General features: G+C 45.7%; 3 protein-coding genes and 1 long non-coding RNA gene across 5 annotated transcripts in view; all 4 read right to left on the bottom strand.

Annotated features, from left to right (window-relative positions):
* The window catches only part of rab11fip4a (RAB11 family interacting protein 4 (class II) a), a gene marked incomplete at both ends in the record, with an annotated part of 65,860 nt that extends 59,668 nt beyond the window's left edge, over positions 1-6,192 (bottom strand). The window contains one exon of the mRNA XM_080775173.1: positions 6,055-6,192. Coding sequence (XP_080631299.1) covers positions 6,055-6,192 — 138 coding nt within the window. The remainder of the gene's footprint in view (positions 1-6,054) is intronic.
* A 1,066-nt stretch (positions 6,193-7,258) lies between these two features.
* On the bottom strand, positions 7,259-7,693 carry LOC308323441 (large ribosomal subunit protein eL27-like; the record flags this gene model as incomplete). Its single annotated transcript, XM_080775172.1, has 2 exons — positions 7,259-7,577; positions 7,675-7,693. The coding sequence occupies 2 exons, from the start codon at positions 7,691-7,693 to the stop codon at positions 7,306-7,308; spliced, it is 291 nt and encodes a 96-aa protein (XP_080631298.1). The 3' UTR covers positions 7,259-7,305.
* Positions 7,386-25,029, bottom strand: coil (coilin p80). 2 transcript variants are annotated; one of them, XR_013964898.1, is made up of 8 exons: positions 24,708-25,029; positions 22,374-23,526; positions 21,810-21,899; positions 21,649-21,696; positions 16,808-16,877; positions 15,318-15,409; positions 7,669-8,402; positions 7,386-7,515 (listed from the first exon to the last, which is right to left on the bottom strand). XR_013964898.1 is itself a non-coding variant. In XM_080776204.1 (7 exons), exons 1-7 carry the CDS (start codon positions 24,968-24,970, stop codon positions 8,352-8,354), a joined length of 1,767 nt encoding a protein of 588 aa, XP_080632330.1. In that variant the 5' UTR covers positions 24,971-25,029; the 3' UTR covers positions 7,477-8,351. The 2 variants fall into 2 exon arrangements, 1 of the variants encoding a protein (XP_080632330.1); XM_080776204.1 differs by having other exon boundaries at positions 7,477-8,402.
* On the bottom strand, positions 19,221-21,587 carry LOC308323530. Its single transcript, XR_013964816.1, has 3 exons — positions 20,770-21,587; positions 20,427-20,487; positions 19,221-19,507 (listed from the first exon to the last, which is right to left on the bottom strand). It is a non-coding gene; the product is annotated as an uncharacterized lncRNA (long non-coding RNA).
* Positions 25,030-25,309: the final 280 nt, after the last annotated feature.

Below are 25,309 nucleotides of genomic sequence, written 5' to 3'. Positions count from 1 at the left end.
GCAGAGAGGTGCAGTGGGTTGGGGTTGGGGGATGTTGTGGACCGAAGGAAGAAGCGCCTTCCGCTTTGCGCAGCTTGCTGATATTTTTAGCGCCAGGGGACGGGACACTTTGAAGATAGAGAGAGGGCAGACTACATTTCTGAATTATCTTTTGCTATTTTCTTTATTTGGAATGCAGATTTTTTTTTTGTTAATTTCAAAAGCATTTAGTTGTACCTTTACGAACTTAAATACAAATACATTGGACATTGGACAAAAATACAATAACCTTTTAATACTAAGCTACTAATATAGACTGAAAAGTAATTGAAGTGGGCCAGGTAGGGAATGAGGCATTACCCCAGGTGAAGGAGTTTAAGTATCTTGTCTTGTTCTTGGTCTTGTTCACGAGGGAGGTGGAGGACGGAGAAGGAGATCAGCCGGAGAATCGGACCGACCGGGGCGGTATTGCAGTCGCTGTACCGCACGGAAAGTTGTGACGAAAAGAGAGCTGAGCCAGAAGGCAAAGCTCTCTGCCTATACCGAGCAATCTTCGTTCCTACTCTCACCTATATATGGTCGTGAAGTGTGGGTCATGACCGAAAGAATAAGGTCGCGAATACAAGCGGCCGAAATGTGTTTTCTCCGACGGGTGGCTGGCATCTCCCTTAGAGAGATGTGTCCTCTTATGAACACCAAAGGCCTTGTGAACCAAACCAGGCTTCAGATGTTTAATGGGGGCGGCGGTGGCTCAGGGGTAGATTGCCTGGATGGGAACCGCAAGGTTGCCAGTTCAAACCCGGGCTCCCCCAGAGTTACTGTCGAAGTGTCCTTGAGCAAGACACTGAACCCCTAATTGCTCCCGATGTGCTAGTTGGTGCCTTGCATGGTTTCCGCTGCCATCGGTGTATGAATGGGTGAATGTAATGCACAATCTATGTAAAGCGCCTTGGATAAAGGCGCTATATAAATGCACCATTTACCATTTAGATAGGGTGAGAAGTTCAGTCGCACGAGGGAGACTCGGAGTAGAGCCGCTGCTTCTTCGCCTGGAAAGGAGCCAGCTGAGGTGGTTCGGGGCATCTGGTTAGGATGCCTCTCGAGCGTCTTCCCCAGGGAGGTTTTTTCACGATTTTTAAAAAAATAGCAGACTTACAAGCACCGAGTGCCACGCTATGAGCTTGTAGATCTGCTATTTTTCAAGTATATAACATAATGCTATAGAAACACCAAAAGGGGTTCCCGCTAAAATGGGTTAAACACCAAAATGTGAGGAGCAGTGTTGTTAAATGTGTCCTCTTATGAACACCAAAGGCCTTGTGAACCAAACCAGGCTTCAGGTGTTTAATGGGGACTGAGTCGGTATAGGGCCATTGGGAGAAATAAGTTGCTTTTATTACGGGTCGGACCAATGCCATGTTACAAGCTAATAGAAACTGCAGGCTTTCTAGTCCTGAAAATGGAAGCCATCGTTCTCACGATAATGAAAATCTAAACATTTTTGTAAAATAAATCTTGTTCAAAAAAATAATCTGCCTAATGATGATGTCACTTGGAGGACGGTTTCTAAAATGCCCACAGCCCTCCTATATGAGACACAGACTGAGTAGAATTTGTTTTGCCATTTTATCATGATTATTAGTGTGGACCTATTATATGAGGATAGGTTGAAAAGTGGTCCTTTGAGTGTCCCCGGCTACTACCCTGAAGATTCGGGACACTCTACTGTACCTGTGACTGTACAGCTTTCGTCAAAGCAGTACAGTATAGTGTGAAGTGAAAGGTTTCACACCAGTGAGTAGTATGAGTCATCTGCCTGCAGGTTCCCTGCTAGTATTAAACCACAGCTACACCTGTGCTTTGTGGGAATTCAGGCATCTTTGACTGGATCTATAGTGTCTGTTATTTGTCCAGTAGCAGATACTAAAAGATGATGATGATGATGATGATGATTATTATCATTCTCATCGTCATCTATTCTGCAATGTTCAAGTTGTCTGTCTGGACTGGAAAGGGGGAGGGATGTAGACAGAGAAAGAGAGGGGGAGAGAGAGGGGAAGTGAGGGGTATAGGCCTTTTTCTCTCTCACACACACACACACACACCATAACCTGGCCAGTGCTGTGTGTGTATACCGCCACCATAACACGCTGACCGATGCATTGCGTTGTCAGCGTATAAATAACCCCGGCAAACGCGGGGCGAGCCGGCCATAAGAGCAGCATGAATCTGCTGCCTGTGTGTTGACTGCCCGTAATAATAATAACAATATAACAACAAGTACGGGAGAGAGAAAGCAGTGGTAAAAAAGTCAAACAAGAGGCTTCTTCGCCCCCCCACAGCACAGCTTGTTTGTGTCCTCACTGGCCCTCTTCTTCGTCCTCCTTGCTCTTTTATCCCCCACAAAGCACACACTATAAGAACCGAGAAGAACTGCATTTTCCAAGGAGAGCTTTCATTAGCACAGAGGACACACACTTTAGTGAGGACGCCGGCTCTGTGCGGTGGGCGGGGGAGGAGCCTCCTCGCCCCCCCCTCCTCCACAGTCAGAGAGGATGTCATCTGTCTCGCTGCCAGAGTTATGCCGCCGTTATGCTGCCATGTTCCAGACATCCATCCCTTCAGCGGCACCATGACTCAATGTCACTCACACGGAACCGTCACCGACTGTCATACTGTAGATACACTGCAAGTAACGCAACACCGTCCTGAGTATAACGATCTGTTTATATTGTGTCTGCACGAGCACGACTCTCGTTTACGGTCTTCATTCATTCATTCATTCATTCATGTACTCTGTAGGGCTGTCCCTGTTTAACCCATTTAGGCCTGACGTCGAAATAAAATCTAAAAATCTAAATCCTGAGAGTTTTCTGAAAAACCGTATGTTTCTGTATCAGTGGTTCTCAAAAAAGGCACATTTTCACGATTTTTCAAAAATAGCAGATCTACAAGTTCATAGGGCGGCACTCTGTGCCACACTATGAGCTTGTAGATCTGCTATTTTTCAATAGCTAAAGTATAACATAATGCTTAAACACCAAAAGGGGTTCGCGTACAGAATGGGTTAAAGACATTCTTACACTCAGTCATATAGGAATTAGTTGATTCATATTGATTTAATACAAACAAAAGGGTAAAATTGTGTTTGATGCATGCATACAATCATACAGAGACTAGCCTTTTCAGGGTTGTGAGGTTGATAACTCGACAATTCTAATGTTGATTTCACAATTGCTACTACTAATCAACTAACAAAGTATTGATGGACAAAGTTCAAACCGACCGATTACTAGACTATGAAGGGACAACCCTGGTATACTGTCTGGGAACCAGAGTGAAATGTTTTCCGGTTTACTATATACTTGTGTAAAGTGGATTAACGAACAAATACCATACTGTATGTTAACCCATTTAGACCCGAGGACGATTCTACAAATGTCTTCTAAATCCTGACAGTTTTCTGAAGTGTTTCTATATCAGTGCATGGTTTTCAAACATTTTCATGTCAAGAACCCCCAAAAATATATGTAATCAAGCTTGTAAAATCTGCTATTTTTCAATAGCTAAAGTATAACACAATGCTTAAAACACCAAAAGGGGTTCCCGCCCCAAAATGGGTTTAAACTTAAAAGTCTGGATTGCATCCTTCAAGACCATTATTCAATTAAATTCAAAGGAGCCGTATTGGCATGAGGAAACGTGTGTTTACATTGCCCAAAGCAAGTGTCAAAATGTAATAAAAACTGTTGAAAATGGGAAAAGTATATACAGCTGGAGGGAGTACAGCATTTTGTAAACAACGCTATGTTACATATGTTACTGTATATGGGTATAAATTAGCTTTTTGCTAGCAGCAATCTTTTGCAGTGACTTTGGGACGAATAGCAGCATTTCCCTCAATGTACGTAAATAGTGTACAAAAAAGCCTCCGATTCAAAATGCGATTAAAAAGGTAGCAGCTCTGTTTACATGTGCAGTAGGTCAATAGAGCGTCGCAGTCCCCTTCCATGACGACAAGTGGCCCGGAAGATAATTTCACGTTCATTTTTCCCATAGATGTTTCACAAAGTATTCATTTAAAGACCTGTAAGACCTGACATATCATGACAATAAACAACAAAAATTGGGCCGAACAAATAATTATTAGAAAAACTATTTAAAAAAGTGTGTGTACCCTGCCCTTTTTTTGTCATGAGTTGTCATTTGTCACCATCCGAGTTGGCAATTTGTCTGAGGCTTACAGGTCCTTAAATAAATACTTTCTGAAACGTCTATGGGAAAAATGAACGGGACATTTTCTGCCGGGGCCAGGACTGCGAGGTCTACTCTGTACAGATAGTACAGTACTTCCTTTGGGTGGTTATATTCCATTGGCTAACTTTTTTCTATCGCAACAGTCTACAGTCACAAATATTACTGTTGTGTTTACGAATTGTTCTCCCAATTACATCTTTTTATCTTGAAAATGTGCTCTCAAAATTCAGCAAATCTTTGACTACCAACATACGTTTTTCAGAAAACTTTGTGATTTAGATTAGAAAGACATTTTTAGAATGGGCCACAGGCCTTTATATATATGTGTTAATTAGAGCTCATCTGCATGCCGATTGGATACCACCCAAGATCTTGTGATAAAAGGCTGTGTGATAACATCTGTTTCTCTCAGGAGTGTTTGGCGGGGAGGGGGGGGTGCAGTGAACCATGCTATGTTATGTCTGGGAATGACAGGTCCTTCAACATCCTGGTTCCATGTCTTCACTTCACAACACCAGTCTAGTCAAATACCTCACACTTCAATGCTTGTCAGGTTAACGGAACATCCAATTATTATCCGTCATTGTCACGATATACTATACTACCAGGGTACAGTTCTATTGATTTCTATAACTTACTGCTATTTTATTGGGCATTAAGCTACGCGTGTGTGTGTGTGTGTGTGCGTGCACGTGTTTTGAGGCGTTTCTTGGGGTCGCTAGCCCCTCCAGTATGAACAGCTATAGTGTTTAATGTTTGTTAAAAATGACATTGACAATAAATGGAGAATTTAATTTAATGTATGTGTCTGAAGCGCAAATCGTCTGGCCTGGGTATGTCGGCGGGAACCCTTGGCCAATAAGGGACCAGCATTCTTGATGATGTACGATGATTAGAGCGCCCCTCACTTCACACTGGTGTGATTTGTATAAACCTAGCCAGGACTCCAATCCATACGTCTTCTAACCATGTGGGATGTAGGCTACATTACAACATCAAAATGCAATAGCTAAATTGAATTTAATTGAATGCAAAACATACTCACATAATGACACATAGTAAGTAGTACATACAGTATTGTCTGTAGGCCGGGAAGCCTGTATACCTATTAGCCTACCAACTAATTGCAATGCATTAAAAAGAAAGCTACACGCCAAGGCAAGCAAAAGCCATATTTGACTCATATAGTTTCTGACGTTCATCTATAAAGCTGTTGATGCAGGTTCAAATAGCAAAGCAATCACTGACTGACCATCATCACCGTCACCATTACACCAAGACAATGTCATGATAATTTGTTCAGTAAAAAAAAAACAGGCCCCCCGATAAAGCCAAAGGTAGCCATTATTATGTATCTGCCTCAAATAGCCTATTTGGGGTACAGTAGCTATAGGGTATGTCAGTGACACAGTCTCTCAGGTAGGCCTACAAAGCCTTTTAAATGCAGTTATGTGGACTGGGCTTATGTTATGGTGTGTGCTCCTGCAAAACAAAAACCAAACAAGTAGCAGAACATCTGAGATACAGCTAGTTGACAACTAAATTCACCGGTTCAGGATCAACAACCTGTTCCCCCCGTCCACCACCAGCAGCTTAAACAACCAAACGCTGTGATACAGACTAATTTGTACCAATTTAAAAACAAGGCTGTTACCAGTTTACCACACGACCTAATCAATGAATGTGCATTCATTCCGTCGACCGATAATGTGCGCCGACCGAGAGCACCACACCGTACGGTGGAATTGAAAAAGCAAGCCAACATGAACCGCCCTCCCCTCATCATCATCATCACCGCCTGCCTTGCCTCACACTCACCTCATCCCCCTGGCCGAACTGGAGCCCGAGGTCCACGAAGTGTTCCACCCGAATGTAGCCGTCGGCATCCTCGTCGCACACGTCGAACACCTCCTTCAGCTTCTTCAGGAACTGGAACAGCTGCTCCTGGTCCTCCATCGTGGAGAGGACGGAGGAGAGAAATGTGGCGGATTGTGGATGTTGTCGTAATGCGTTTAGTTTTTTTTTTTTTTTCAGAGGGACTCCGTCGTCATTCGTTTATTAGTCGCCATCGACATCGTTTCTCTCCTCTCTCCGGTGTGTGTGTGTGTGTGTGTGTGACACACGGTGTGTGCTGCTGGTCTGATTGGGGGAGAGATGTTGTTACATCAGCATCAGTGTAACTTCCACCACATGGGAAGGACCATTCATAGACGAAGAGGAGGGGGATAATATTATGGGCACGACCAGTGACGGAAATGCACGATTGAAAAACCTTAAGCATTGTGCAATACAGTACACACAGTAAAATATATTTAAAAAAAACAATGAGCTTAACTTAAATGGTCCATTTGGTTCCATGTTTTGTACCATCATCTGGATTGATCGATTGGAATTGTTTGTATTCAGTCTGTAGAGTGGGTGCAGTTCAAACACAGTAGGCTACAGGTACAGGTCAATACAAAATCTGCTACATAAATTATACACTGTGGATTTTATTATTTGATAAGTTTTTAAATTTATTTTCCATTTCCAGAAGGGCCATATATAGGCCAACCAGAACGGACAACGGTAATTATTTAATGCACTACTAGTCTAGTCGCTGGAGGGGGGTCTCCTGCACCCCCCGGAAATATACTTCTAATCAGTGTTTTCTTATTGGAAAAAATGTGCTGAAAATGATGAGCTATGATAAAAAGTTGTCAAAAGGTCCCACCTACCTCAAAACCCCCTTTTTGGTATATGGCTCTGGCGAAATTGTGTAAAGGCAAATATTAATTCACTAAAATTATATGTAATAATACTATGTTCATTACATTTTCCAAGTAGCTGAGGCAATTAGCATGCAAACATTTTTTTTTATATAGAAAAAGGTCTTTATTCAATATAATATCCACAGTCACATAACGCTGTACAATATAAAACCGTCGACCCTCCACTTAGCATCTTCCAATTTAAATCAATTAAATGAGTGGCAATTGCCACTGAACAAGCCCAAACTAAAAGTAGTTCAAAATTGGTTCACTTTTTACTTTTTATACATTTATTTGTAGAACACTTGAACAAGGGAGCCTAGAATCTGAGCTTCTGGAAGAACCACTTATTCTTGCCCGTCTTGTACCTCTCCTCGAACTTGACCTTGGCTTCCTGCCTGGCTTTACGCTTCAGGGCACGGTCCTTGAGGGCGTCCTCATTCACGAACTTCGTGTCCAGAGCGATGTCCACGGAGTACCTGGTGAGCATGAGGTCGCCGTAGTTGAACACCTCCACGAAGACCACGATCTTGGACCTCTCGTGGATCTCCTCCTTGCCCACGGACGCGGTCACCTCGCGAGGGCAGCGGTCTTATGCGTGTCATGATGACGAAGCCACGCGTATACACCCATATATGGAGGTTTCTACGTTAGTCCGATTGGTGCCGTTCTATGACCCAACCGCTACCGGGAAAGATTTGTCGCATTCCTAAGCCAATCATTTTGTTGTTGTTCATCATCGGTCAACGGGAGACACATCACGGTTTGCTTTGAGGCCTTCGGAAGCGTAGGAGTAAGTAGGAGACTCCTGCCGACTATGTCCATGTCCGTTTCTTAACGCCGTTTTGACCCAAAGCACGAGATATCCTCCTGTTGCTTGGGATTCAAATATCGGCATTTGATTAATAACACGTTCCTTGAGGCTTCCCACTGTCATTCTCTGGCTCGCTCACTCCCAACAACCGCCTTCACATGACTGCATACAGCACTTGACATTATGGGCTCTGTGTTTTCGTCCATGCTAAACCCCTTATCGCTAAACTGCTTTGACTTTTAATACGGGGTTTAGCACTGACGAAAATAGGGCCCAAAGTCTCTCTGTAGTAGTGATGTTGAGAAAATGCTCTTTATCAAACTAGATTTGTCTCCCCCGCCCCCCCCTATCTCTCTTCCCATGTACTGTCTGGCGCTCCATAAAAAATAATATAAAAGATAAAGGCGAAAGCCACAACAAAAAAAAAACATTAAAATAAATGTTTTAACACTGCAGTAGATTTAAGACATTAACGAACAAAGTAATGTGAACGTGTGTGTGTGTGTGTGTGTGTGTGTCTGTATGTGTGTATCTCCAGGTCATCTTCTAATCTAAATAATGATCAGTCTTGGCTCCAACAGGGACTCCCACCGTTCGGCCACCTGAGAGGGGAACAGAAAAAAATATGTCACAGCACAAAACTAGACCGCAAACCAAAATATAAATAAAGATAATGCCGCAAAAAACCCCTCTCGCTGTGGCCACCAGAAATCACAACAACTAAAACATTCTGCACATGCAGCTCGTTGTAATCCCCCCCCCCCCTCCCCCCACCCCCCCCAACTAAAAAGAAGGCGGGGCTGGGCTCATGAATAGATTCACTCAAAAGTTAAAGGGAAAAGGGCTTCAAATGTGAGCGGAAACAACAATAGAACGGCTTTGGGCTCGTCTAAACACACGGCCACTGTCAGCCCCGGTTCGAGCTGGGTTTTTTTTTCTTCTAACTTCATTATTGATTTATTTCGTGCCCCAAGTCACGCCGATGCCTGGGGCAAGTCAAAATCTCTCAAGGCACACACACACACACACACTGCGTTCACAGCGAAAACACAGATGATCTCTTCAAGCTCTCAACAACGCGTCACATTGCACGCTGTGGTGTCTCGCTGAGGGACCGCGTGCCACCTGAGCACCTCCCTGGAGAGAGAGAGAGCAGGGGAGGCGGAGTGAAGCACAACAGGCTGGGCTGCATCATAGGGGGCAGGTACTACCACAATTACCTGCTGGAGGGCTTTAGATGAGCCACACCTGTGCTCCCAGCCAAACATTACAAGAAGCCTTCATCTCCCCCACTCGCTCTTGACTCTCTCCGGGGCAGGATGGCACGCGGTCTGACGGTAAGCGAGCACCCACTCCCTCACTAATATTGTACAGTACCAATGTGTAAAACTGACTATATATCTCTCACCTCCTAGGACCATTATTGAGAGCCGCATCACCGTTGGGCTCGGGATGGAAGGAGGCTGAAAACTACATTAACTTGGAAAACGGAAGGAAACCTAGGACTGGGACACAAAGCCCAGAGCGGCTGTCCTAGGCGCACACGCACAAGAAGTGCTGCTGTTTAGCGAATACAGAACTTTTGAGTTGAACATAAGTTGTTATTATTATTTTCCCTGTGATTATCATTTGGCGTTTCAATAAACGAGTGCCACACTCTGGGCTCAAACCGGTTCCCTGCCTGGCTGTAGCTTGATGTTGGTTGCAATCCTCACATATGGTGGAGAATGTGGGTAAAGTGATTGATCCAACACCAAGAAACAAGCCTCGGTACCAATATGGAGCATGCACACGCTTTAAGTGTCCTACTCCAAAGCCAGGCAGATCTACAAAACAGTCAAGCAGACTTACAACGGGCCGTGCTTGAACTGGTGAGGAAGATTAACCTAGATGCAGACGAAGGCAGCGCCCCAGCCAAAGTATTGACCAAATTAACACAGGAAGATGATATTGAAGCCTACATTGAACTTTTTGAGAGAACGGCCACCCGGGAAAGGTGGCCCATAGGCCAGTGGGCCACGATATTGGCCCCCTTTCTGAGCGGGGAAGCCCAACGAGCATGCCGAGACCTATCCAGCGATGACGCAAAGGATTTTACCAAGTTAAAAACTGCCATACTTGCCCGACAAGGATTCAGCCTCCCAGCCCGAGCCCAACGCTTCCACAACTGGGGCTACCATTCCGGGCAACCGCCCCGACCACAGGTAGCTGATCTCGCTCGACTAACACGAAACTGGCTGATGACGCCGGGAGACCCAGTTTGTGCTGACCGCATCGTAATCGATAAGTGTATCAGAGCCCTGCCACCCGACGCTAGAAGACATGCCTCTCAGGTGAACCCCAGCTCCGTCGATGAGCTAGTTTCACTCCTGGAGAACCTGCAAGTGACTAACGAGATGATGAGAGGCTCCCGCCAGGAGCCTGCGAAGCCCCAGACCGATGAACGGCACGGGCGCGACCGAAAACGACAGACAGAGAGACACTCGTCTCCCGGCCGCCGAAGAGGGCCGGCGCCCGGGAATACGGCCAAGGGCTCCCCGACCAGGCGCTGTTTTACCTGTGGGAAGCCCGACCACATTTCCTGGTCCTGTCCGGACCGCGACAGGGACGTGACGATGGCCAGCGCCACCACCGACACCTCCCGACCATGCCTGTACGCGCCGTCTCAGCACGCTTCTAGGTCCACCGTGCCCGTGAAGGTGGAAGGGAAGGATACCAGCGCCCTCATCGACTCGGGCAGCGCAGTGACCCTCATACGGCCGCCCCTGGCCGGCGAGCTCCTGACCGAGACTGTCCCGGTAACGTGTGTACATGGAGATGTCCGCCACTATCCCACCACAAGCGTCTACCTACAGACTGCAAAGGGCAACGCCGTGATGACCGCTGGGGTGGTACCGAACCTCCCCGTCCCCCTGCTGATCGGCGCTGACTGCCCCCTCTTCAGCCGCTTCTGGAACCCAGGGCCCCCACTGGGTCGTCCAAAAGGCCGCCGCCGCCGCCGGTCCCGGCCCGCCGGGCGGTCCCGGAGGCCCCTACCAGCCTGCCCCGCCTTCCGAGCCGGCTCAGGCGAGCGAGGGAGCGACAGCTCGGGTACAGACCCCCCTTGGAGGGGGCGTAGAGCCGAGGAAGAGGAGCAAAGTGGGACGCCGAGCGACGACGAGGTACCGAGACAGCCGGGGGCGTCCGGCCCCGACACCTTTGCTGAATTCCCACAACCCGAAGAGGAACGAGCGGCGGGAAGCGGCGAGTTTGCGAGTGCGCAATGGAAGGATCCAAACCTGGAAATGGCTCGACAGCGGGTGGCCGTGGTGGATGGAGAAGAAAACGACGGGGTGAGTGCACCAGTTTCCCCTTATTTCTCTGTTAAGAATGGCCTATTGTACAGAGTAGTGGAAAATAAGGGGGGGGGTCAAATTGAGCAACTTCTCATTCCACAAGAATATGTGTCACGTGTCCTATATCTGGCTCACACACACCAATTAGGCGCACACCTCGGCGTGCAGAAAACTTACGACAGAATACTAGCCCGGTTCTATTGGCCTGGGGTGAAAAGAGCTATAGAGGATTTCTGTAGAAGCTGCCCGGACTGTCAGAAGGCGGCCCCCCGGCCCTCACAACGAAATCCCCTCGTCCCCATGCCAATTATTGAGACACCATTCTCCCGGCTAGCTATGGACATTGTGGGTCCCCTGCCGAAGTCCGCCCGGGGCCATAAATATATATTAGTTATCCTGGATTACGCCACCCGTTACCCTGAGGCCATTCCTCTCCGCGCTGCCACGACAAAAGCCGTGGCCCACGAGCTAATCATGTTGTTTAGCCGCGTTGGCATAGCAGCAGAAATTCTCACTGACCAGGGCTCTTGTTTCATGTCCAAAATGATGAAACAACTCTATGACTGGTTGAAAGTTAGAAGCATTCGGACATCCGTCTATCACCCACAGACGGATGGCCTCGTAGAGCGGTTTAACAAAACCCTGAAACAGATGCTAAAGAAAGTGACGGAAATCGATGGGAAAGACTGGGACAGGCTAATCCCATATGTTCTGTTTTCCATAAGAGAGGTCCCACAGGCATCCACCGGCTTCTCTCCCTTTGAGTTAGTGTATGGCCGCAGCCCCAGGGGCCTGTTAGACGTGGCTAAGGAGACGTGGGAGAGCCAGCCGTCCCCCCAGCGGAGCGTGGTGGACCACGTCCAGCATCTACAGGAGAGGGCCCGGAAAATATGGCCGATGGTCCGAGAACACATGCAGAAGGCCCAGCGGGACCAGGCCCGCCTATACAACAGAGGAGCAGTGGTTCGGGAATTCCACCCGGGGGAGAAGGTACTCGTGTTAATTCCCACCTCAGAATGCAAGTTCTTAGCGAAGTGGCAGGGCCCCTTTGAAGTGGTAGGGAAAAAGGGACCGGTTGTATATGAAGTCAGACAGCCGGGCAAGCGCAAGGGCCACCAGCTATATCATGTTAATATCTTGAAAAAGTGGCATCCTCCAACCCCCCTCCCGACAGTAGCTTTGTTGACCGAGAGCCCGGCCCCCGCAGTCCCACCTGTCCCCGTCGGGGAGGACCTGTCCCCCAGCCAGGGGCAAGACGTAAGAGAGTTGCTATTACGTAACAAGGACCGCTTCTCGGACCTCCCAGGGCGCACTCACCTCATTAAGCATGACATCGATACCCCTTCAGGGAAGGTGGTCCGACAGCGTCCCTACAGGATTCCAGAGGCCAGGAGAAATACCATCAGAGAGGAAGTCCGGAAGATGCTCGAGCTGGATGTGATCGAGGAGTCACACAGCCCCTGGTCCAGCCCGATAGTGATGGTCCCAAAACCAGACGGTACGTCACGATTTTGTAATGACTTCAGAAAATTAAATGAAATTTCAATCTTTGATGCCTACCCTATGGCCCGGGTCGATGAATTGATTGAACGACTGGGACCCGCTCGGTTTGTCAGCACTTTGGACTTAACCAAAGGATACTGGCAAATTCCCCTGACCGAGCGGGCCAAACAAAAAACTGCTTTCTCGACCCCTGATGGTTTGTTTCAGTACAAGGTCCTCCCGTTTGGAGTCCACGGCGCGCCGGCCACCTTCCAGCGCCTGATGGACCGCATCCTGCGCCCGCACCGGGCATACAGTGCCGCCTATTTAGATGACATTGCCATCTTCAGCGGGACGTGGGACGAGCACCTAACCCACCTGGAAGCCGTGTTGGGCGCCCTCCGGGAGGCCAACCTGTCGGCCAATGCGAAGAAATGCCGCCTTGGTTTGTCAGAAACCGACTATCTAGGTTTCACCATCGGGAGGGGATGCGTGAAACCTCAAGCAAAAAAGGTAGAGCGAATACGGGCCTGGCCAAAACCGGCCACCAAAAAGCAGGTAAAATCGTTTTTGGGGCTGATGTCCTATTATCAGAAATTTATTAAGAATTATGCCATGGTGGCGGCACCCCTATATGATTTGACTGCACAAAAATTGCCGCACCATGTGAAGTGGACAGAGGAGACGGAGGTGTCTTTCCAACAGCTGAAACAGGCCCTATGCCAAGAGCTGCTGTTAGTGTCTCCTAATTTTGACAAACCATTTCTTCTGCACACAGATGCGTCGGGCACCGGAGTGGGCGCCGTGCTGGCACAGGTGATAGAGGGAGACGAGCACCCCATCACCTACGTGAGCCGCAAACTCCTGAAGCATGAGCGGAACTATGCAACTGTGGAGAAGGAGTGCTTAGCCATAAAGTGGGCGGTACATCATCTGCGGTATTATCTATGGGGAAGGAGATTCACATTGATCACCGACCATGCACCATTAAAATGGATGGCCGCAAATAAGGACAAGAACAGTCGCGTCACCAGGTGGTTTCTAGAGCTACAGGAGTATGACTTCACCGTGGAGCACAAGCCCGGGAAGATGATGGCCCATGCAGACGCCCTATCCCGGATGTACGAGGGCGAGGTGTCTGATGTCTCCCGGACCGCCGGAAGACATAGGGGGGGGATATGTGGTGTCTCGCTGAGGGACCGCGTGCCACCTGAGCACCTCCCTGGAGAGAGAGAGAGCAGGGGAGGCGGAGTGAAGCACAACAGGCTGGGCTGCATCATAGGGGGCAGGTACTACCACAATTACCTGCTGGAGGGCTTTAGATGAGCCACACCTGTGCTCCCAGCCAAACATTACAAGAAGCCTTCATCTCCCCCACTCGCTCTTGACTCTCTCCGGGGCAGGATGGCACGCGGTCTGACGGTAAGCGAGCACCCACTCCCTCACTAATATTGTACAGTACCAATGTGTAAAACTGACTATATATCTCTCACCTCCTAGGACCATTATTGAGAGCCGCATCACCGTTGGGCTCGGGATGGAAGGAGGCTGAAAACTACATTAACTTGGAAAACGGAAGGAAACCTAGGACTGGGACACAAAGCCCAGAGCGGCTGTCCTAGGCGCACACGCACAAGAAGTGCTGCTGTTTAGCGAATACAGAACTTTTGAGTTGAACATAAGTTGTTATTATTATTTTCCCTGTGATTATCATTTGGCGTTTCAATAAACGAGTGCCACACTCTGGGCTCAAACCGGTTCCCTGCCTGGCTGTAGCTTGATGTTGGTTGCAATCCTCACAACGCAAAAAACACCGTTTTGAGATAGCAAGATCTGCTATTTTTGTGGCAAATCGAGTGGGAAGGTGAGTTTAATGTAATTTTAACGTCGTTTAATGCAATCGGATAGGACTTTTCTTTGTGGATATAATGGGTTGTCAAGGCCTGAAAGTCGTTTTTTTTTGCCACTCGTTAGGCGTTCCCGCATAACTTCCGGTTATGATAAAGATGCCACATGCACGCATACCCACTATTCTACCTCTATTCTATAGTGCAGTGCAGTATCAAATAGTATTCACGTGCCAACTGTGTAATGCAACAACTGAACATTTGTTCAAAGATTGTTGGACAACAACTTCAGAAACTTTATACATCCACATATGATAACAGCATCCTAAGGTTAGCAAGGAATATCACCTCTAATACTAAGCATGTGTTGTATGGAGAATATAGGTTGCTACCTTCAGGAAGGAGATATGGTGTACCAGCATACAATAAGGTCAGACTAAAGAGGTCCTTTGTCTACCAGTCGACCTTGAGGCTTAATCAGGAGATGTAGTAGCCACAGGATAATCTAAGCGGTGGATATTGCTCATGTCTTTATGTATGTAAATTGTCTTGTTCTTTGTGTTTGTATATGTGTTTCTGCATACTTGGCTGCTTTTGGTGTTAGCATTATGTTATGCTTTAGCTATTGAAAAATAGCAGATCTACAAGCTCATACGAGCTTGTAGGTCTGCTATTTTTGAAAAGTCGAAGAACGACTGACATAGAAACATAGCTTTTTCAGAAAACTGTCAGGATGTAGAAGACATTTTTAGAATCTGATCTCAGGACAAAATGGGTTTTAAAGGATTCGCTCTGACTGAGGACCGTCTATACGTGGGTGGTACCGTGTGCTGTGTTTCATGCCTCGTCTTACCTTAGAACTATGGATCACAGCTGACTCCACGCAGTCCACTGTGCCATCTGCGTTGGTGTAGACCAGGTCGAACTTACCAGGCTCCACATGGGCTGAGGGACATGTTGGCAAACAAAAGTTCACATTAGTAAACCTGTGATGTGACGAATAAAGCCGATTCTGTTTCTGTACATTTTAGACGGTTAGCAGGTGCTACTAGATCTTAGAAGATACTAGGTGATCAGAATCCGTGCTATAAGCAATATGTCAAAATTGTAATGGCCTTTTTCTTTGGTATTCAGACAGCCAGCAATGAGGAAAATGCTCCCAAATGTTTTTGTCTCTGTGAGGTTCAAAGATGTTCCTAGAAGCTTTGTCATTGGCCGAAGAAAAGAATAATGGTTGAAATGACTAACCAATCGGAAGTAGACAGACAAATCGACCAATGGCAAAGCTTCTAGGAAAATATTTGAATGCAGATTGTGCCCCCTAGATGTGTCACAGAGACTACATTTTGTTTGCATTTTTTTATACCCATTGCTGGCTGTCTGAATACCAAAGAAAAGGTCATTAAAATGTTTTGACATAATACTGCTTTAACCCATTCTGAACGGGAACCCATTTTGGTGTTAGCATTATGTTATGCTTTAGCTATTGAAAAATAGCAGATCTACAAGCTCATAGCGCGCCACCGAGTGGCGCGCTACGAGCTTGTAGTTCTGCTATTTTTGAAAAATCGAAGAACGACTGACATTTTTAGAATCTGATCTCAGGTCAGAATGGGTTAATCAGACCATGTGTGTGTCCAGTGGAAACCTCGTATGAATCTGATCTCAGGTCAGAATGGGTTAACTGAGCTGAGCAACACCATCTGTCACCCTGGTGACATACTCCATAAAATAGTTATATCAAATAAAGTTGACCAAATGTAGATGAGAAAGCTGTGACACTCAAATTTAAATAATATTAACATAATATGAACATGCAAATTCATTTTTTTTTTACCTTTTGAAAAGTGCAAGTAACTTAAATAAATACAGTACTCACACAATACAATATGGGAACTAAATACATCTACTCTCTTGAGCATTCTCCTTACACGTTGAATTTTACTTTACCAATCTCAATCTGCGAGCCATATTATTCGCCCACTAGGACATTCTAAAGCAATGGTTCTCAAAGTGGGGTCCATGGAGGTGTTCCATGGGCCACCAAATAAAATGTGTTACCGTGTCTATTTAAAGATAGCAGATGCAAAAGTTCACAGCGTGCTATTTTTGAAAAAGATATTGAAAGTGTAACGTGACATTTTCTTTTACTTGACACAAAACATTTTCAGATCACGGTCGGCGGCCAAATATATCAATTTGGGGGGGTCCTTGACACAGTATGAGAACCGTAGTTTGAGAACTGCTGTTCTACAGAATATGGCAGCACAACTCCTATCAAGACATTCTCCTCCTCCTCATAAATCTCCTTACAAAACAGGCAGCAGTGAAATGAGTTTGTACCCCGAGAAGCACTGAGCAGATCCAGCTGAATCTGTTTGGTGATTGGGTCAAAGCTGACGATCCTACCCTCCTGAAACAGAGAGAAATTATGATTGATTGATTGATTGATAATTGTATTAGACAATAAAAACAGTACAGGGTACCGTCAAGCACAGCATTGGTCCAAAACGAAGAAAGACTCAAAATGTGTTGATGACCAATAAGGTCACATCACTCATCAACACATAAAGTGAGACACTTTCCCCTGACATTTCTGCGTCATCGCACAAGACTACGGTGATTTGACTCCCGACAAACGTTTAACTGTCCTGGCTTTCAGCATTTACTACCAAAATGATTCTGGGGTTTCACCACAATTAAATAATAATACTCGTATTCTGCATTTGTGTTTATCATGTTCTGTTGAAAAGTCATGGACTAGTTGTGGTTAAAGCTAAAAAAAGAATGGTTCCACATCAGGATAAAAACTGGTAAAGAAATATAGGGTACAATACAATGGCAACACAGACATGTGTGGAGTGGAGAGGGTAAATTGGCATAACAAAATAGGGACTGGGAGAAAAGGGCAGTAAAAATAACTAGTTACTCTAAATACAATAAAATAAAAAAGCAATTAATATTTTTCAGGAGACTGAAAGGACTACAAATACATTGACTGGTTTAATGCTTCCGCCAGACACACACATTGTGTCCAGAAGAACAACATGTAGACAAACGTGAAACGGATTGCGTGCCTAATATAACATTATCCTGTCAGAGGTTCGACATGAAATGGAGCGGCTGGAGCCAACTAAAACACTTAAAGGATCGGTTCGCCACTATTATATGGCCTTTGTCATGCTTTAGTATGATATCCGTTCATGAAAACAATAAAAATATTTACATTTGGCGAAACCGCTGCGGAGAACGAGTCATGTAATGAGCTGAGGCACGGTAATATCATTTCCTACAATACCCACAGTGCATTGCGCGACAGACAGAGAGGCAGTGAGGCAGCCCCCAGGAAGCTGTCATCTGAAAGTTTCTCGTGTTGTTTAGAGTTGACTTGAAAGCGATAGAAGTAATAATAATAGCTAATATTTAGCGGTTGTAATAGTAACAGCAGTAGTGGTGGTATAGTAGTTAGTAGTCTCTGATAGTAAGTAGCGTAATAGTAGTGATTTCGAACGTGCGCAGCGTCGGACTCGAAATTCCACTGGCTGGCTTTGTTTTTAGAAATCGTTATGAAGTACAGATGCAATCCCAGCTGTGTGAACCACTTTGGGTGTGCAGTGAACATTTCACCAACGCAGATATCTTCCAGTTCAACCGCAATCTAATGGAAGAATTGACGCGGAGCATCATCATCATCGAAGCAGAATAAGTTGCAGAACAGAGGTATGTCATTATTGTCATAATAAACTAAAGCTACAATGCTGTGTACAGTACACCAGACACTGAATGAATGGCGATTGCATTACAGGAGGAGACCACATGCATTTCCTTTCAAAATACATGGTTGTTGTTACACGTGGTTGTTGTTGTGATGTCTATAAATTAATTTGACATACCGAGTGTCTCTGATGCTTACAGCATTATAAAGATTTTGTTGCTGTTTGTAACTGGAACACCCTCCACATAAACGCCACCATTTTTCCTAGCTCTGGTCCATAGCCTCAGAGTAAGGCTATGGAACAGAGCTACATTTTTCCATATCAAGCTGCAAACTACAAACCAAACATAAAAGCATTTAAAACCGGGAAAGCATCTGTATTTGCATTGGCTATTCAAAAATAGCAGATATACAAGCTCAGTGCGTCACTTGGAGTTGGTGCCGTGCTGCGAGCTTGTACATTTGCTATTTTTCAAATGTTTTGCTAAAATAAAAAACCTTATTGTTTACCATATTGTCTCATGATTGGTCAGAGGCCCATAATTGCATAATACTTTATTTGTTGCAGGAGCTGAGGTCTCGGTGGCTGTCTTCAACTCAAGAGATGAATAAGTGGCTTTCAAGGAACTCCCAAGTATACAGTATATTATATAGATACAATTTACTTTGTATGTTGCTATTGAACACAATCTGGATTGATAAAAGAATGTGATCTCATTTTCAAATATTAGACATGTACTACTCCTAAGCCTTTACCAATATTGTTGTGCAAGTACAATTTTAATTCTGGACTTTTACTTGTAACAGAGTATTTTTATATAGCAATATTGATTAGATCCTTTTTCTTCTGGGATTCTTGCACACTGTCCGATTTTTGTAATCTGAGTAGGAGGACAAACTTTGCCTGTGTGGCCTTGTTTTTTAAACCTTATGTTACAGTACAATAAAACACATTCACTGACATAAAGTCACACTTATTTCCATTGTGGTCTTGTTTGTATAAACAGACATGTGAATGATTTGTATCACGGTGGCCTTTGATGCAATATTGACAGTTTGAGCCTCAGAGTATTAGGAATTGGTCAAAATGTATAAATACAATAGGCCTACATGAGAAAAAATAAAACAAACTTGACATCAAATCAACTATCTTTTAATAGTACTGATTTACATAAATCTATAAAAACAGGGGTCTATGGTTGAACTGGAAACTAACAAACTACATGTACAATCATACAAGTGCATTAGTCAGAGGTCACTGAGGCAGGTGGTTCTGCATGATGACATGTCGCTGGAGCAGCTTCTGGCCAGGACAGGAGACGCACATGCTGTGGTGAGACAAGACAAGAGTCAGTAATGGTGAAAGCACTAAATGATTACTGGAATGGACGACTGAGTGTGTAGGCTATGTGCAGTATGTTTCATGTGATGTACACTTGGGTATTGGACTGTTAAGATTACCGACCAAATTAGTAGGTAGGCTACAACTATATCAAATATCAATGATAATAATAAGCAGACTTGGCAACCTGACTTGTAGAAAGTATTCACACAATCATGTTACCAAGATTGCCTTTTTTTACCTTTAGAAATATTGCATGAATCAGAGCCTGTCAGTCAGTAGATGATGCAAAAACACTGATCCATGCCTTTGTTTTTTCTGGGCTCGATTACTGCAATTCTGGACTGCAGAATACTGCCAAAGAAAACAACGGAATCTGTGACCTTCCAACCTACATGACTGCCTTCTATTTCAATGTTTTATGCCTTGCGTTTTTCTCTCCATTGCTCTGTAAAGCACTTTGAGCTGCATTGCATGTCATAAAAGGTGCTATACAAATAGTTTGATTATGAATCAGTGCAAGGCACTTTGCTTGAGTAATTTGTACAATGTTGTCATCAGTTTTATAGTATAGTTTGTTGCTTACTTTTGATAATGATCTTTTTTTCTTCTTTTGAGATATTACAAAAGGTTAAAAGTCAATTCGCTGTCATCTGTTGTGATTTACAGATACAATTCAATACTACAGTGTGTGAGACACAGTAGGCCTATAGTATAAATGACAGTATATTTACTACATTTTACGGGACTTTGGTTGACCACTGGTCTTTGTAAAAGCATATATAAATATGTGAACCTTTATTGAAAATGATATTCCCTCTAGTTTTCTAGGGGGTCAAACTAAATACAGCAAATACAGTAATGTGCTTTATGTATGAAGTTTGAGTTGAGTATGTATGGCTCACCATCAGTCCATCAAAGACATCTTCAGCTTCATCAGCCTTCTGTAGTACCATCTGGGCTGACCTAAGTGAATGAATGGACACAGGTATAACACTTGAATGTTTACATTGCTAACCCTGAAACATACGAGCCCATGGCTAATACTGTACATTGCTTCAGATGGCATGCCATACATACAGTTTTGAATTGAATGAATGAATAGAAGATGTTTGGACCGAAAAGTTGTAGGCTGAAGCCGTGCCTATATCCTCTGACACTTATGTAAACAATACGGTGTGGCGACACACACACACACACACACACACACACACACACATATAAGCTGTAAATACATTGAACACTTACTTAAATCTGAATGTCCCTCTTGGTCCATCGGGCTTCGGTTGCAACTTCCAGTTTGAGGCATCCTGAACGCATGTCCCCACTTCTCAGTAAAACAGTCAACACTATCTGGGCTTTTCCTGGGCAGAAAAGTTTGTGTGTGCGACGTACTGGTTCAGGGAAAGCTACTAGCTACTATAGCTAGGTCGCTCCAGCAGGCATCAGTCCATCCACAGCAACTAGCAGTGCCAGTGTTGTCCCCGTCAATGCATTCCTTCCTCCGTATATTTCTGGTTCATAATATAACGACCCTAACGCAGATTCTGCCAATATGTATTTAAAATTATCTCGTCCAAAAACTTCCATGGAGTAGCCATACTGACTTGTTGTTGTGGAGTAGCCACAACTCGTTGTTGTTGTGTAGGCGAGAGACCGTGTCCTTCGCGGCTAGGCTAGCTACGGCAACCCTACCTGTCCAGTCCCTTGTAGTTTCTGAGAGCCTACCGAGGGTCATCCACTTACGTCACTTTGGGACAAATACGTAAGTGGACGACAGCTTTGAAAGTGCGCCCACGGAGCTACAGACTACCAATGATAATACTCCGGGGTATTTTAGCATATATGCTAATGATAAAAAACACACAGATTAGGTTGAATAGTGGCGAAGTGGTCCTTTAAGGAAGTGGTTGCACCACTTAAAAAAGCACACACAAACTAGCAACTCAAAGCACAGACTTAAGGTCCCCACACACACCGAGCGCGATTTTTCTGATTTCTAGTGACGTTTCTCCATCGGTTTTCGGAAAAACGCGTCCAGTGTGCAACCACCTTATCTTGTCCAAAGTCACTTCATTTTCTTCCTATACATGAAATGTTTCTAGACTGGAAAGAATATTTACTCACTTTATATTCCGACACCTCGGGTGTGTAGTTCTCAGTCAGCTCTAGCAGCTGTGAACACACACAGACACACACACACACAGATTAGAATAACCATGACAACTGATAATCAAGATAACAAATTATGAAGTAGTGCGTTCCCACACCATAGCCACCAGACTTACCTTAAAAGCAATGGACTCTCCCACTGGCGGGGGGGCAGCTAGCAGGGGCATGGTGCTGTAGTCTTTTTTTGGGGCGCTCTCATCTGGATTCTGTGTTAAAGAACACGAAGGATGACATTTAGTCACAAACATCACATCTTCTGCGGGGGGGGCAGCAATAACAGACTCAAGGCATGCAACAATGAATAAAGGAACATTTTCATTTTTAGATGTGCGTTTGGGTGAAGAGAATTTAACCCATTTAGGCCTGACGTAAAAAAAAAAAAAAAAGTCTTCTAAATTCTGATATCAAGGACCCCAAACATTATATGTAATTGGCCACCAAGCTTTGCACTACATTTTCACGATTTTTCAAAAAATAGCAGACCTACAAGTTCATAGCGCGGCACTCGGTGCCGCGCTATGAACTTGTAGATCTGCTATTTCTCAATAGCTAAAGCATAACATAATGCTTAAAACACCAAAAAGGGTTCCCGGCGCCCAAAAAAATGGGTTAAGAGATTAATCGATTTATGAAAATTATCCCCGTGAATAATAGCAGCCGAGTAACTGGGATTTACAAACCTGCAGGACTACAGATTTGTTGGTGAGGGAATCGGTCTGGTAGGACGGCTGCTGCTGCTGCTGCTGAACTTCATCGTAGACGTTGTAGTTGAAGCCGAAGTTCTCATGACCTCGGCCTCTCCCCCCGCCCCTCCCCCCACCTCGGGTCCTGATGCCGTCTCTCCCTCCGCCCCTGCCCCTCTCCACGGCGCCACCGACACCTCTGACGCTACCCCGGACCCCGCGACCCCTGGCCCCGCGACCCCCCACAGCGTCGGGGGCCAGCCCAAAGCCCCGCCCCACGTTTGGACGTTTGATCACCAGCTTTATCTCCTCCTCGCTGCTGTCCGATGAAGAATCGGCGGATCCGGCCTTCTCTGAAACGTTCCCGGCTCTCTGCGACGTCGGCGAGCCGTGTGCAGGCTTCGAGGAAGAGGAGCCAGGAGGAGGTTTACAGGAGGTGTTTTTTTTATCACCGGTAGCTCCATTCAGGGCTGTGGAGGAGGAGGAGGAGGAGGGGGGGACAGGTTTAGCGTTTTTCAGCGCTGCCTTTTTGGGGGCTTCGTCACAGGAGGAGGAGTCCGTTTCCGATGAGGAAACGGACGGCGCGGCTTTGGGAGGCGGCTTGGGAAGAGTGGGCGTGGACGAGGTAGTTTTAGGCGCTGCTTTTTGCGAAGGCGTCTTCTTGGGAGCCTTGTCTTCCTCACTGCTGCTGCTGCTGTCGCTGGAATCCGAAGAGGAGACGCGTCGTGAGGCTTGCGTCTTCCCTTTAGTGTTCATGGAGGCCGACGCAGCGCTGTTGGCTGGCTGGCTGGCAGCAGCAGCGTGGCGGGGCTTACCGGTTGCGGGTTTGGGCGTAGCGTTGGCGATGGTTTTCTCCGGCTCCGCCATCTTTGTTTTCTTCTTCTTCTTGTGTTTTGTCTTTGTTTGTGTGTCCGGCGCCTTGCTCTCCGCTTCCATCGCCTCTTCGACCACTTTCTCTTTCTTCTTCTTCTTCTTTTTCATCTTCACACTCTCTCCATTTTCTATGGGGCTTCCATCGTCCTCTGTGCATCTTGCTCTCTTGCTGGACTTGTCCTTGGAGGTCCCTGGGTGTGAGCTGGTCCCTGGGTGTGAGCTGGTCACCGGGTGTGAGCTGCAGCCGTTCACCTGGGCCAGAGTGTCCACCTTCACCCTGTCAAAACAGGAGACAAGAAGCATATTGGAAATACTGTATCTGTGTTTCATCTTTTTTATGTGTTTTTTCCTTTTCAAAAATACAACAGTACAACAGTGACACACAATGACGCAAACGTAGTGAACACAGGCGATCTACAAGCTCCACAACGCAGCACAACCATGAGCTTCAGTCGAAGATCTGCCATTGTCCCTAATTTGTAAACATTTTGAAAGTGAAAAAACTCATCGCCATTTAGAAACCTTCAGAGCACCTCATGGTTAGCCCATTTATTTACATTAGTAATTTAGTACGCCATGCTTAATTCTTTCTTATTGTGTCCGGGTAGCTCAGCCGGTAAGAGCACTCGGTAGCTGATGGTAGGTGTGGCGCTCCACCTCAGCAACCCATCTCCCAGGGGTCTATAGCGCATTGTAACAGGGATAGACTCCTGCGTGTTACCGGCTGATACCGACACTCCCGACCTACTATTTCTTCTGTTATTGTTGCTACAATGTTGAGGAACGAAAACCAGATAACCGTACTCTTGTGCTTGTACAATTCTTGAAACTATGGTGAGTCTAGCACAGACTACCCATTAGCTTGTTGGAGTGGGTTCCAGGGGGTCCCCCAAATGTCTGATAATTAGGAACCAAATGGACCGTAACAGGAGGGGATACCTGGCTAAATGGATACCATAAATGGGAGAAATTCGTTGAGAACAACAATAATAGTACATTGAGAACCACTGCTTTAATCTGGTACCAGATATTCTGGGGGGCCTAGCCTTGGATCAAGGGTGAACAAGGGTATGTATTTATATATAGACTAGTCTGACTTACTTTCAGAAATGATGATAATCTTGAACCAGAGGCTATCAATGTGTGTGAATATAGAGTACAAAAGGACCCCAAATATAAACAAGCCATAGGCTTGGATAAATCCTTTTTAGCAGACCTTGTTGTATAATTTTACTAGTACTTATCGGTGCTTGCCCATGCAAACTGTTAAAAGTATGCATTCAATATCAATCAATGATTCATATAGGTACAAGTCTACTGGGGGCCTGGGCTTGGATGGATCAAGATGTATTTGATCAGTTTTTAGATTAAATCGACTATATGATCCAAGGCTGTATAGTAGCCTACTGCGGGCCTGGGGGTCCATCATCGTATATGTTCAGTGCACGGACCACCGACCTGACGGTGTCGTTGTCGCGGACCACCATGATGCTCTCGGTGTGCGGCAGGTAGCAGTCCTCCACGAACAGGCTCAGCAGGCTCTTGCGGCTGAAGTGGAACCTGTCGCGGATGACGCTCTCGAGGTCGGCGACCACGCGGCACCGGTGGAGGTCCACCAGCACCCAGCACATGCGGCAGTCCGCCACGGCGGGCGGAGGGTAGTCGAAGTGCAGCCGCACGCGGATGGTGGTGCCGGCGCTCGCCGCGCTGGAGGCCGCCATGCTGCTTGTTGTACCGTCTGTCTGTTACGGAAAAGAAAACACGCTGCACGTACAGCGCAAAACACCACTTGTCCACTTCCTTACTAGTTCCTTTCACTGACTGAAGTCAACTCACTGTGAGCAATACCGCCACATGCTGACGCGGAGGCGAGGGTGCGTTCATTTAATACGTCTATAGTGCCACTGTTAATTCTGTTATTACCGTAGTAATAGTGTGCCGGTTTTTGATCGTTGCATTGCAAACCATTTATGTTGTTGTATAATATGCCACGCTCCTTTGTATTTTTAAAATGTATTTTTGTATTATTATTTAATTATGGTACATAATATCCCTATAAT

Source organism: Protomyctophum bolini, assembly GCF_963924005.1.
Source record: "Protomyctophum bolini genome assembly, chromosome: 11".
Classification (NCBI taxonomy): domain Eukaryota; kingdom Metazoa; phylum Chordata; class Actinopteri; order Myctophiformes; family Myctophidae; genus Protomyctophum; species Protomyctophum bolini.
The sequence above is the reverse complement of the archived record's forward strand: the minus strand, read 5'-3'. Positions and strand labels throughout refer to the sequence as shown.

What these genes read in the sequence shown, in the direction of transcription:
- coil (XM_080776204.1), bottom strand. Translation starts at nt 24,970, where the DNA reads ATGGCGGCCTCCAGCGCGGCGAGCGCCGGCACCACCATCCGCGTGCGG. An exon ending in ACAAATCTGTAGTCCTGCAG is followed by an intron (nt 21,900 to 22,373) that starts GTTTGTAAATCC and finishes TCTTTAACACAG; the next exon opens with AATCCAGATGAGAGCGCCCC. An exon ending in GAGAGTCCATTGCTTTTAAG is followed by an intron (nt 21,697 to 21,809) that starts GTAAGTCTGGTG and finishes GTGTGTTCACAG; the next exon opens with CTGCTAGAGCTGACTGAGAA.